The 11,770-nt window shown below is 39.9% G+C and overlaps 1 protein-coding gene across 2 annotated transcripts in view; it reads left to right on the top strand.

Annotated features, from left to right (window-relative positions):
• The window catches only part of hs6st1a (heparan sulfate 6-O-sulfotransferase 1a), a 77,583-nt gene extending 70,230 nt beyond the window's left edge, over positions 1-7,353 (top strand). For both annotated transcript variants that reach the window (XM_061794950.1, XM_061794951.1), the window contains exons 3-4: positions 279-527; positions 1,583-7,353. In XM_061794950.1, coding sequence (XP_061650934.1) covers positions 279-527; positions 1,583-1,894 — 561 coding nt within the window. In that variant the 3' untranslated portion in view covers positions 1,895-7,353. The remainder of the gene's footprint in view (positions 1-278; positions 528-1,582) is intronic.
• Positions 7,354-11,770: the final 4,417 nt, after the last annotated feature.

Consider the following 11,770-nt stretch of genomic DNA (forward strand, 5'->3'; position numbering starts at 1 on the left):
AGAGCTACACTTAAAAAATAAATTTAAAAAATCCATAAAAATACAGTAGCATCGTTGGCTTGTTCATCAACAATGAGGCAGATGTTTTATACGTAAAAATGATTTTTTAATATTACTGTAAGCTACTGTAACATTATGCACAGTTGAACTTTACTGCTTACATTTCGGGGGGAAAAAACTGCTTAAATAATGATTCAATTAAAATGCACTGTGCAAAAGTTCAATGGTGCAAAGACAATACCTTCACTGACCACATTGTGTCACTTCCTGTCCCGCAGGTGCGCATGTTGGCCGACTTGAGTCTGGTGGGCTGCTACAACATGTCCACAGTGCCCGAGAAGAAGCGGGCCCAGCTCCTCCTGGAGTCGGCCAAGAAGAATTTGCGAGACATGGCCTTCTTTGGCCTGACGGAGTACCAGAGGAAAACCCAGTTCCTCTTCGAGCGGACCTTCAGGCTGCGCTTCATCCGGCCCTTCATGCAATACAACAGCACCCGCGCCGCCGGGGTGGATCTGGACAACACCACGGTTTGTACTCTAAGAAGCAATTTAGAACTGTCACGTCTGCCATGTCAGACAGCTAATCTGTCAGCCAATCACATTCTACTAGCCACAGCGTAAATCTCTTTCAGGCTTTGTTGATGTTGCAATAAGTGTCTGTGTGACGGATCATTATACATGTAATACACTACAACAAGGAACCAGTGAGAGTTTGGCTTTATCATGTTTGCCTGTTCCTGTCCCCATGGGTGTGGGGGGGGGGGGGGGGGGGGGGGGGGGGGGGGGGGTTCTGCTACAAGTTGAGTTTCCCTGTTTTTACCCTCTGTGAATCGCGGATTAAGACATCGGTGAAATCTGTTTCCTGACCTGCTATATATGGATTGCGGAACGTTGTATCACCTTGGCCCAAGACAAAGCCATCTTCAAAGCCTGACCCTCTCAACTCTGAAGTGAACTGCACTGTTGACCTTAAATTGATTATCTTGTTGTTGGTACAAGCAGTCAGTGTGCCCCTATGACTTTTCCCCTTGTCAAAAAAGTCAGCTATTTGTCAAAATAAAACACCCCCAAAAAAAAAATAACCTCATAGATACAGCGTACATGCACACACAAACAAATTTTCGCATTTTACAGCACCGAGACCGTCTTAAAACAGACCACGGCCAAGATGCTGTGAAGGGATCCTGGTTAAAGTTTTGCCAACAGCTTTTTCCGAAGCGTTTCCTCGCACCAGCCAAAATGTGTCTTTCTAGTGTTGAGACCAAATCTGCGACTCCCCAAAAATTTCCACCAGGACTTATATAGATAGATTTCAAATAATCAAATTAGATCATTTTATTTTGGAATAGTACAGGGAGTAACGATTCGATTCGATTGTGATTCACTATTCAGTCGTTACAGTCAATGCGAATACCGATTGGGGATTTAGAAGGCAAGTCTGAGCTGTAGTTATTACTGTGTTTTTATGAAGTACAATACTGAAGAGTGCTATTTGAGTCTTTGAATTAAACGCACAAGTCCAGGTACCACTATATAAAGGAATCAGTGTATTATTTTGTACATTTGCCATCACCCCCGTCCAGGTGCAGCGCATTGAGGAGCTGAACGAGCTGGACATGGAGCTGTACGACTACGCCCGCGACCTCTTCCAGCAGCGCTACCAGTACACCAGGCAGCAGGAGCGCCGGCTGCAGCGCCTCAAGAACCACATGCAGCAGAGCCACCAGGGCCCGGGCCTCAGCCTGTGGCCCTCGGCCCGCCGCTGCCCCCCGGGCCCCGAGCGGGACGACGACGGTGACGAGGAAGAGGGCGGCCGGACGGAGGAGGCGGCAGCGACGGGCGGCGGTCGGCTCCCCACCGAGGACTACATGAACCAGATCATCAACCGCTGGTAGCGACCGATCCGCCGCTGCCGAGACTGCTTTTGCATTTCAAGTGACGGTTTAAAAAAAAAAAAAAAAAAAAAAGAGAGAAAAAAAAAACAAAGTCGGGTTGCGCCGTTACTATGACGACCAGGGGCCGTCTGGCTCGGGGTTCGCCCATTTATTAGCGCTCGCCCATCACCCCGCCGCTGAGTTCCTCTGTATCTCCCGCCATCATTAGCGACTGATATTTTTAAAGACTCTGACATCCATTTGTCTCTTCCTCAAAAGTGTGAATTCGTGGATCAGACGGCGATGGATCCGCAATATTTCCTGGACTGTGTGCTCCAAAGCCCACATCGCTCACTTGTCGGACCATTTTAGCTCATTGTGTCTTCTGTGTGGGTTGATGCTTTTTTTAAAGCAGAATTGTAGTAACACTGAGACCAACATGGCTGCCTGAAGATTCCTTCTTTACTATGGAAAGCTGGTTGAGCATTTTGTTTTCCGTATCCTCAATGTCCAGCTTAAAGTCCATATACTAGTACACTCGCAGACAATTCGGCGCACTTCAATAAATGCTCAATCAGATTTATGAAAAACTGTTTGAGCATTTATTGGATATACTTTACCACTATTAATGCCACTTTGGGTCTTAGTATGCAATCAAATCTAAGTTGTAAACTACTGTGCTGCACTATGTAACACTCCTTAGCCCAGTTGAAGGCACTAGTTTGAACAATGATACTAGTAAGACAGTCGTTCTACTAGAGCGCCAAATAGTCAAGGATATCGAATAAATGCTCAAACGGCTTTCCATATGTACTTTCTTTTTTTGTTGTTGTTGTTTCTGTTTAGTTTTAGTCCTTGCCCGCCGGAGCGAAGCTTCGCCTCGCGCCGGCGTTGAGGGACCTCTCTCCTGTTTCACCTGCAGACGTCTGACAGCCAATTAGCACGGCTCACTCCCGTCAGTCGGGAAGGCCTCAAACTCCGCACACGAGGGAGGGAAGTGGCGCTCGCCATGGCGGCCGCTGCCCTTCATTTAGCGAGGGGCATTTTTCAGTTTTTCTTATTTTCGTTTATATTTTGTTTGTTTTCTTTCTATCTCTCCTCCTTCAGACCAAAAGGGTGGTTCATTAGCTATTTAACAGCTTTGAAGCGCAGAGGCGGCAGTGCCTCCATGTGTTGCGCATCGGGGACGGGGAACCTGCGGTGTGGGGGCCATTTGTGGACCCCCCGCAGAGGGCGTTAGGTCCGAATCTGATGTCATCTGCCAAAAGAAAGGAAGCCGCTCCTCATTGAATATTACACGAGCTCGGTGATTCCCAACCTACTGTACATACTGGGTTTGGTTATAAAAAGTATATACAGTGTTACCCCACATATGCGGATATTTTTTTTTATTTTATTTTTTTTTTTGGGGGGTGGACCTATCCTCCATTTTTTTGCTAAACAAAATGCATATACCCAAAAAAAAGGTTTACAATTGCCTATGGATGCCATGTCTAATAGAAAGGTAGTGATTTGGCGCCATTTTGCGGCATCGGAAGGCCAAGAAACTATGACGGACTGGCGGACCTTCCGTTAGACAGGCTAGTCGCTGCGAAAATGCTAAATTTGACCTCGTGACTTTATTTTATTCCTAGTGAAAACCACTTGCTGTACTTATTTTAAGACAGTTTTGACTTCTTTAGAAATTTTCAGCAGGGCAAAAAGGACTTTGATACAAGATCCTACTGTAAGAATCTTATCAAGTCGATTATTGAGTTCCATTGGCAGATTTTTTTTTTTTCCACTTATTTTAGGAATATTTTTTTTTACGTTTTGAGAAGGTCATTTTCTCCAGTGAATCTTGCGGCATCTCACGGGAATTCGAAAGCTTTTATGGAGGTGGGGTGTCAATTACAGTTTTTCGCTATTTGCGGTGTTGACACCCACCAAGAAAGGTTTATAATTGCCTATATTAACCTTCTAACCTAGTTGAAATAGTAACTATACCACAAACTATGTATTAGCCAAAATCACTGATAATTTTCTGACTCAACATTACCATTAAAAGTAAATGTCTTATAGATGATTTGATTTAAAAAAAATTAAAAAAAAAAAAGATACACCAGCAAAAACACGCATGTGCACCGAAGACTCGACGTAACGTCTAACAACCCAGGCTAAACTTAGCTCCTCCTTCCTCCTGCCAATCAAGTGAAATTGGATCATTTCGGACGGCGCAGTGGTTGGGAATCACCGCGCTAGCTTCTCCGACCGACCCTGGTTTCCATAATACGATTGCCAGTTAACATTCTGAAGTTCTCAAGTCATTTTTCTTGACTCGTCATACCGTGATTGGTGCGTGTGTGCGTGTGTGTAAATACTATATACAGTACGCTTTCTACTGGCGTATGTGTATGCCTTTGTAAATAGTGTGCTTGACTGAATGAGCGACGACTTTCATGACTAATAATATTTGTGTTGTTTAATCAGTGGCGGTGGTCAACCTTGCTGCTATAGCGACCAATCGCCCCCTCCCACCCCCCTGTCAGGGGATTGTCCTGCTATAATCCTTATTTATATCTTGATTTAGTAAATCTGGCCCCCAGTTTGCATATGTTCACTCTTAGAAAATGACAGGTTGGGTTCTGATGGCATTTTTGAGAAATTTAGAACTATTTTAGCACTTTTTTTTTCTTCTTCTTCTTCTCTCCCCGCCACTACACCCCCCCACCCCCCCCACCCCTTCCGCCTCTTAATATGGCAATCTGGTGTTGGAAGCAAACTCACAGCCTTATCAAATTAGAATGCCATTTTTATTTATTTAAATTTTTTTTTATATATATAAAAAAATACTGGATGAACTGGGGTGAAAGAACAAATTTTATTATTTTTTTAAATTTTCAAATGACCTCATAGCTGTAAAATCCAAATTTGGGAAATAAGCTATATACTCAAATGTTTGTGACCAAGTGCCATATTTGGTTAAGTTGGGATGGTGCAAAATTGTAATTCTAATGGTAATGAATGTTTGTTGGCTGTTTTATCTACTTGATCATTTCAAGATGGTTTTCTCAAAGTTTTTTTCTTTTCTTTTTTTTGTTGATGAAGAAACATTGGACAAATGCTTTGGCCAATTAACAGGCAACAATGTTTTATTTATATAATTGCATTCTGCTTTGAAAATAATTAAACATTGACTTAATATTTTTTGTCAAGTGGTTCCACACAATTTTATATATTTTTTAAAACTAAACATCCCCCAAAATGTTTCCAGAAAAAAACATATCGTTAAACAAGCTACTAAATGTAGTTGTGTAGGAGTTGTTGAAATCAAAATATTAACTCAAACAAAATCAACTTTTTTGTTTGTTTGTTTGTTTGTTTCGCCAATGAAATTCAATAGTGTGGAAGTGGCTAGATAAAAATATTGATATAGGAAAACAAGAAAAATATTTTGTGTTTAACTGACTATATACTAATGTTTTGAACTGGCTGTCATTAAAAATACTAACAAATATATACTATTTACTATTTTGTGTTCAACTTTGTAATACATTTAATCTTTAAAATATATATTTTTGATTTTAACTACAAAATACAATTGTGTGGGTTCAGTTGACATACAACAATATTCAATATTAACACAAAAAATACATAATGTCAATATTTATGTTGCGCTGTATAAACTCAAAATACTTGTTTAAATTGTTAAACGGGGGAAAGTGTCGAATATTTTTGGGTTCAACTAGAAAATATATTTGTGTGTTTTCACATGACACAAAAAATAGTTAAAAAATAATGCAGAATTTTGTATTTTAACACCAAAATACAATTGTGTCGGCTTGTTCGACAAAAAAATATCTAAACTGTATTTTGGTGTTAAACTGACAAAATACAATTGTGTTGAACTGCTTGTCCTGAAAAAAAATAACAAAATATATCAATATTGTATATTTTTTGTGTTCAACTTCAAAATACCAACTGGGTGACTTTATTGACCTGAGAATGTTTTAATATTTTTATTTAATTTGTCTTGTGCAACAGACAAAATAATTGCATTGAACAGGTTTACATCCAAATATTAAGTCAATGTTTCATTATAATTTTTTTCTTTTTTAGTGTTGTACCATACCAACTTTAACCAGAAGAGGCGTGAAAATAAAAAATGTTGAGGAGCCATGATGTAATCATCCATCATTTGCATCTTTATGACTAAAACCTAATGAGAAGATTTGTATTGCGTCCAATACAAGCTGTCAAAACCCAACCCTGGCGTCAAAAAAGCGTTGAGGCGGGACAACCAATAAGGGCGAAAGGGAGAAGCGAATGTACGATTGATGAGCGGTCGTGACACTGAATGATTGAGGGCGCTTCCCTCAAACTGTTGTTATCAATCAAAAGGGATACATCCAGAGTGGATAGGCTGTTTTTTTTTTGCGGAGCACATTTTTTTGTTTTTTTGTTTTGTTTTCACGTTTGGGTCCCATGACAGATTTTTTTTTTTGTGCTAAATATACAGTGGTGCCTTCAGATAACAAATCTAAAATCATATTTCCCAATTGAAATGAATGGACATGCTATTAATCTGTTCCAGCCTCCCCACAAAAGATTTTTGTTTTGTTTTTTAAATCACGAAAACAGCACTAGTAATATTGTACTGCGTACAAACATATATTAATAACGTCATTAAATACAATGTCAACAATGAAACCTTTTGTGCATCATCATTCATTGCAGCTCCTTCTGGTGTGTGCGACTCGGCCACCAGGGGGCAGTATAATACAGTCATGCAGACGCAAACGAAGAAGACTTTCACAACTACTGCAGTAAAATTAGTTGTATTTCCGCAGATGATAAAGACTATATACCCGTGAGTATTGTTGTGTTGGCTGTCTACATGTGTTGCTGCACCGATTGTTTTCAAATATTCGCCGCTTAGAGGGTTATAAAATAAACTTAAAGGGTTATAAACTTCAATTGGGAATGGCTGGCAGAAGCCTTGAAGTCTCTTTTTTGAAGAATTTTTTCTGTCTGCTGCTTGTTGTGAAGCGAGTTGAGTTCACTGCCACCATACAGCGCTCGTGTCTCAAGATTTTTTGCAAAAAATATATATATATATATATATATATATATACATCTATAAAATCGTTGGAACGACGAGTCTCTAGCTCAAGGCACCACTGTACAATTGTTCAACCTGAAGCCAAACTCTCCTTTCGAAAAGATCCCAAATGAATTTCACTGAAATGATTCCCGAACGATGTCTTAACAAGAGTTTACATTGTGACGGCAAAACAACCCGAATGTTGCGATCTTGTTTTTTTTTTTTTTTTTTTTAATTAATATTGTTTATTTTGATGTTTTCGAAGCGCGGGATTGAGACTTTGTTTAAATCAGCAGTCTGTCTCAGGCTCTTTTGTGTACGCGTAGTCATTCTGGCGCTGATTCTTATGACTGCAACCGTGAATCATCAAGCCACCGATTAAAAGATTTCCTTTTTACAGGCTTGTCTGTGTCGTGCTTGCAACTGCGGGGTGATTACAGTGATACTGATACTACCCGTACATATATCTAAATAAGATATTAATCCAACAATGTTAAATATTGAGGTGGTTTGCTGACAAAAAAAAAATACAGTATTTTTTAGATGAATTTTGAAATATCAGTCTTTACATTCCCCTTTATGTCCATCTTTTTTTTCTCAGTGACAGTGCTTTCACTGTCATTCTTTTTTAACAATTTCAAATTCCTATGTTTCACGTTCAAAAAATGTTTTCCCCCACTTTGGAAAAATCAATCAATCAATATTTTCATGCCAAAACTGAGGGCGTGAGCATGTTTCACACAATTCAAAATTTTCCACTTTCAATTTACTAGCAGTGTTTTGACATTTTATAGATAACACAGTATGGCAGCTGAGTCTATAAGTCTAAGCAATTAGGCCATTATAAATCATACATTTTGTGGCCCTTGGAGAACTTTATGCAAACTCCAATGGCCACTGGTAGGAATAAGATTCCCTGCCCTAGTAACCTAGTAACTAATCTGTGAAGTGACTCTTTAGAGAGTGTCTGGGTTCCACCACAGTGTCATTAAAACGGCTTTAAAAAAAAAAAAAAAGGAGGGGGGGGGGGGGAAATACTGTGCTCTGTATTGTATAGAAAATGCGTATAGGCATTGCCATGATGACTGATGTCCTTCAAGGACATTATCAGTTGCTTCCATTTTGCTGAAAGGTGCTTAACAGGAGAGCCGTACTTACAGTCATAATGATTGTGAACTAGATGGAGTAAATATCGGTTTTGTGAACAGATGTTTGGGGAGCACGCGGTGCTTATGGCTCGAGGTGCTGTCACTTTTGTGACTAATAACAACCCGAATGTGTCGTGACGGCAGGGCGACTTTTAAATTGGAAAATGTCAAAGCTAGGTCACTTCTTGTCTTCTTTCCCTTTAAAAAAGGAAATCTAATGAAAGCTACAAAGGAAGTTGTATGCCATTTGGAATTACATTTTTTATTTTTTATTTTTTTTAATAAAAGAAAACTACCTTGGGAAATAATCTGCTCCCATGTCAAAGATTATTGCTTAGGAGGCAAGTCACTTCACATTAAGTCGTAGCTGACTTTTTGGTTGTTGCTATTAGTGACTACTTTCGCGACTTTGTACTGTATGTGAACCCCTGAACGTAATGACAAGGTAAGAGATAATCAGAGTCGCGAGTCAGCCAACCTAGAGTCCAATCAATGTGACGAGGTTGGGGGTGTGGGTTAAAGCTGCCCTGCCCTATAACAAAAAAAAAAATCAGTTTTGAGTTTTCTATTATCAAGAAGACACTTTTTCCACCCTGCACTGTGACGTTTACATGTTGTGCTCAGTAAAAAAAATAAAAATAAATACAAATAACACAGGAAAGCATGTTAGTTAGTTTAAAAAATTGTTGTAATTTAGACAAAGATCAGATCAATTTCAGCCAAGTCATTCTAGAGGGTTCTTTGTGCTTTCTACAATTTGTTATATTTCAGCATTATTCCAAAATTGTATTCTATTTTTTTCCCCCCTCAAAATTCTACACACACCATCCCGTAAAGACTACTATATGTGAATCATCCATAAATGGAAGAAGTGGAAGTCACCAGGTTTTGCAGTTTGCGCTAAATGTTTTGAGAAATGCACCTGATGTAGTGCAAATGGTGATGCTGATTGGAGAACTGCGTCAAAGCTTTTGAGAAAAAACAAAAACAAAACTTTTAACAGGACGTTGTGTGGGAAAAACTTAACCCATTTTTGTAACATGACAGAAAGTGGAGGAAAAAGTGAACCGTTGTGAAAGGTTTCCGGATGCACTGTACTTTTTCTTGCAACTGTATACTATAACTTAATTTGCATGAATGAATATATTTTTAATGTAGATCTCATATTCTTTTTGCACTTACAGTACGTGATAATGACATGCGCCTCAGCGGATGGAGTGCGACACATTTACGGATACGCAACAATGACGCACACACACGCGCACGTTCGTCCCATCTCTTATACGGCAGCTGTGTGTGATTCTAAAATATGTTTGGCACACTTTGGCAGTTGTGGAGCAGTTGATGTCATGTAGACGGGAAAGCTTTTAACACGCACACAAGAAGAGACAGAGAGAGAAGTGTGTGTAATATTCATAAGGAGCGCCCCGCGCTTCCCGCGTGGTGTACTCAGACTGACGCGCTGCTGATAACGTATTCACCACGCTTGTGTGCGAGATGGCTTCCGCTCTGTTGTTTTCTTCTGCCCCATTTCTTGCACAAATGTTCAACGGCAGCTTTTTAAATGTTGTATACGGAAAAGGGAAATTACCGCAACCCGAAACTCAATTAACCCAACATAAACCACTTTTACCTGTTTCGTTGCCCTCCTGTTTTACTGTTAAACGTGGGAAATACTGTTCCCCGTCTCCACTAGTTGCTGATGGTGGAAGTAGAGGATCAAAAGATTTGGCTGTAAAAGCAATATTATCATGCCCAGGGAGCTTCGGCAACACGAACGTAACATGGCAATCTACCATTGTTGTAAAAGCTGACGGTGTTCACGCACGGTTATGCGAGGAATGGGACAACCGCGTCATCGTTTCAGGAAAACCGGAGTCACAGCTCCCTCTCGTGGACAAATCGTGCAACGACATCATTCTGCGGGACACTTGACAGCGTTTACTGTTTCGTGAGAAATTAAGAATTTATCGATGTTTCATCGGCAAAACTCTGACTTACTATGATTATTTTTTTAAAGGGCTCAAATCAGCCAATGAATCATTTGGGCCCGCAGTACATACATAATATATTACAAGCGAGCAAACCCGCTCTGAAAACTAATAAAAATAGAATTGAAAATACAAAATGTCAAAACGAGTGAAGTGGTTTAGCTGACACGTCCTTGCGTTTGACCTTGTTGAGAAGCTCTGCCTTTGACTATCTCACACCCACGCACGCACACACACACACACCCTTTATGCACCCCACCCCCATGCCTACCCACACAGGCAAAGGGAGTCACGCATCACCTGCAAAGACTGTGAGAGTGTAGGTTATTAATGAGTGCATGTTCTAACAACCTCACAGAGGAGAAGGAGAAGAGGACACGCTGGGATAAAAAAAGACAGACTGAATTAAGAGAAGCGTCAGGGAAGGTGAAGTCTGACAAGCGCAAGATCGAGGGATGCGCTGCAATATTAATATGACTTGGAGAACTCCGTCAGGGATCAAACATTTACGTCCCCCCAGGCAGTGTGCAAAGGTCTGCAATTTAATCCTAATGTAAATGTGAAATCCATTCTACAAATTTAGAATAAAAACGTGTGTGTATATATATCCATCCATTTTCTGAGCCACTTCTCCTCACTAGGGTTGCGGGCGTGCTGGAGCCTATCCCAGCTATCATCGGGCAGGAGGCGGGGTACACCCTGAACTGGTTGCCAGCCAATCGCAGGGCACATACAAACAAACAACATTCGCACTCACATCTACGGGCAATTTAAAGTCCCCAATTAATGCATGTTTTTGGGATGTGGGAGGAAACCGGAGTGCCCGGAGAAAACCCACGCAGGCAAGGGGGAGAACATGCAAACTCCACACAGTCGGCCACCGTGCCGCCATATATATATATATATATATATATATATATATATATATATGGGATTTCATTGTATATTTATTTATTCTAAATAATAAAACTATTTTAAAAATTTTAGTCACAATGATATTGGGTTTTTGGGGAGCTGTTTTCCATTTTGATATTACTTTCATCATGAACAACAAATATTGTTTTTACAATTTAATGGTAAAGATTGTTTCACAATACAAATGTCAAATTCAACTGAGCAATGATTTTTTATTTTTTTTGCCTCGTCAAAATATTTCTTCAGATATATATTTTTTAAAAGCTTTATTATGATGTCAAATTGGATAAATGTATTCCTATTTTTTTCCCCAAACATGTTTTGTCACCAACGGAAACCGATTCTCCTTGTTTAAAAAAAGAAATTCCCGAGGTGAGCGGCACACTGCTGATGAGACATTACCATCTAGTGGTTGCTATTTGAACTGCACCAACACAATCTCAACCATTGTGCCTTCAAGAAGACCTTGACATTACATGGACCAAACCCTTTAAACACACCTCTTAAAGGGAAAGTTGACTTTTTAATGTTTGGCTACAAATAGTCTGGTCTCTGGAATGCGTGCCCACCCATCAACTGTGAAATTAAACACTCCCAAAAAAGATTTACTTTCTTCACCAACAACTTGGTTTCCGAAGCTAAAGAACCACTTTGGCTGAAGCGCGATCATGTCACACCCTAAAGGTAAGCAGAGCTGCAGATTAATGTTAGCTAACAGCATGAGCTTCTTATAAGAATTATTTTCTCTCTCTCTCTCTCT

This window comes from Phyllopteryx taeniolatus, chromosome 13 (genome assembly GCF_024500385.1).
Source record: "Phyllopteryx taeniolatus isolate TA_2022b chromosome 13, UOR_Ptae_1.2, whole genome shotgun sequence".
NCBI lineage: Eukaryota > Metazoa > Chordata > Actinopteri > Syngnathiformes > Syngnathidae > Phyllopteryx > Phyllopteryx taeniolatus.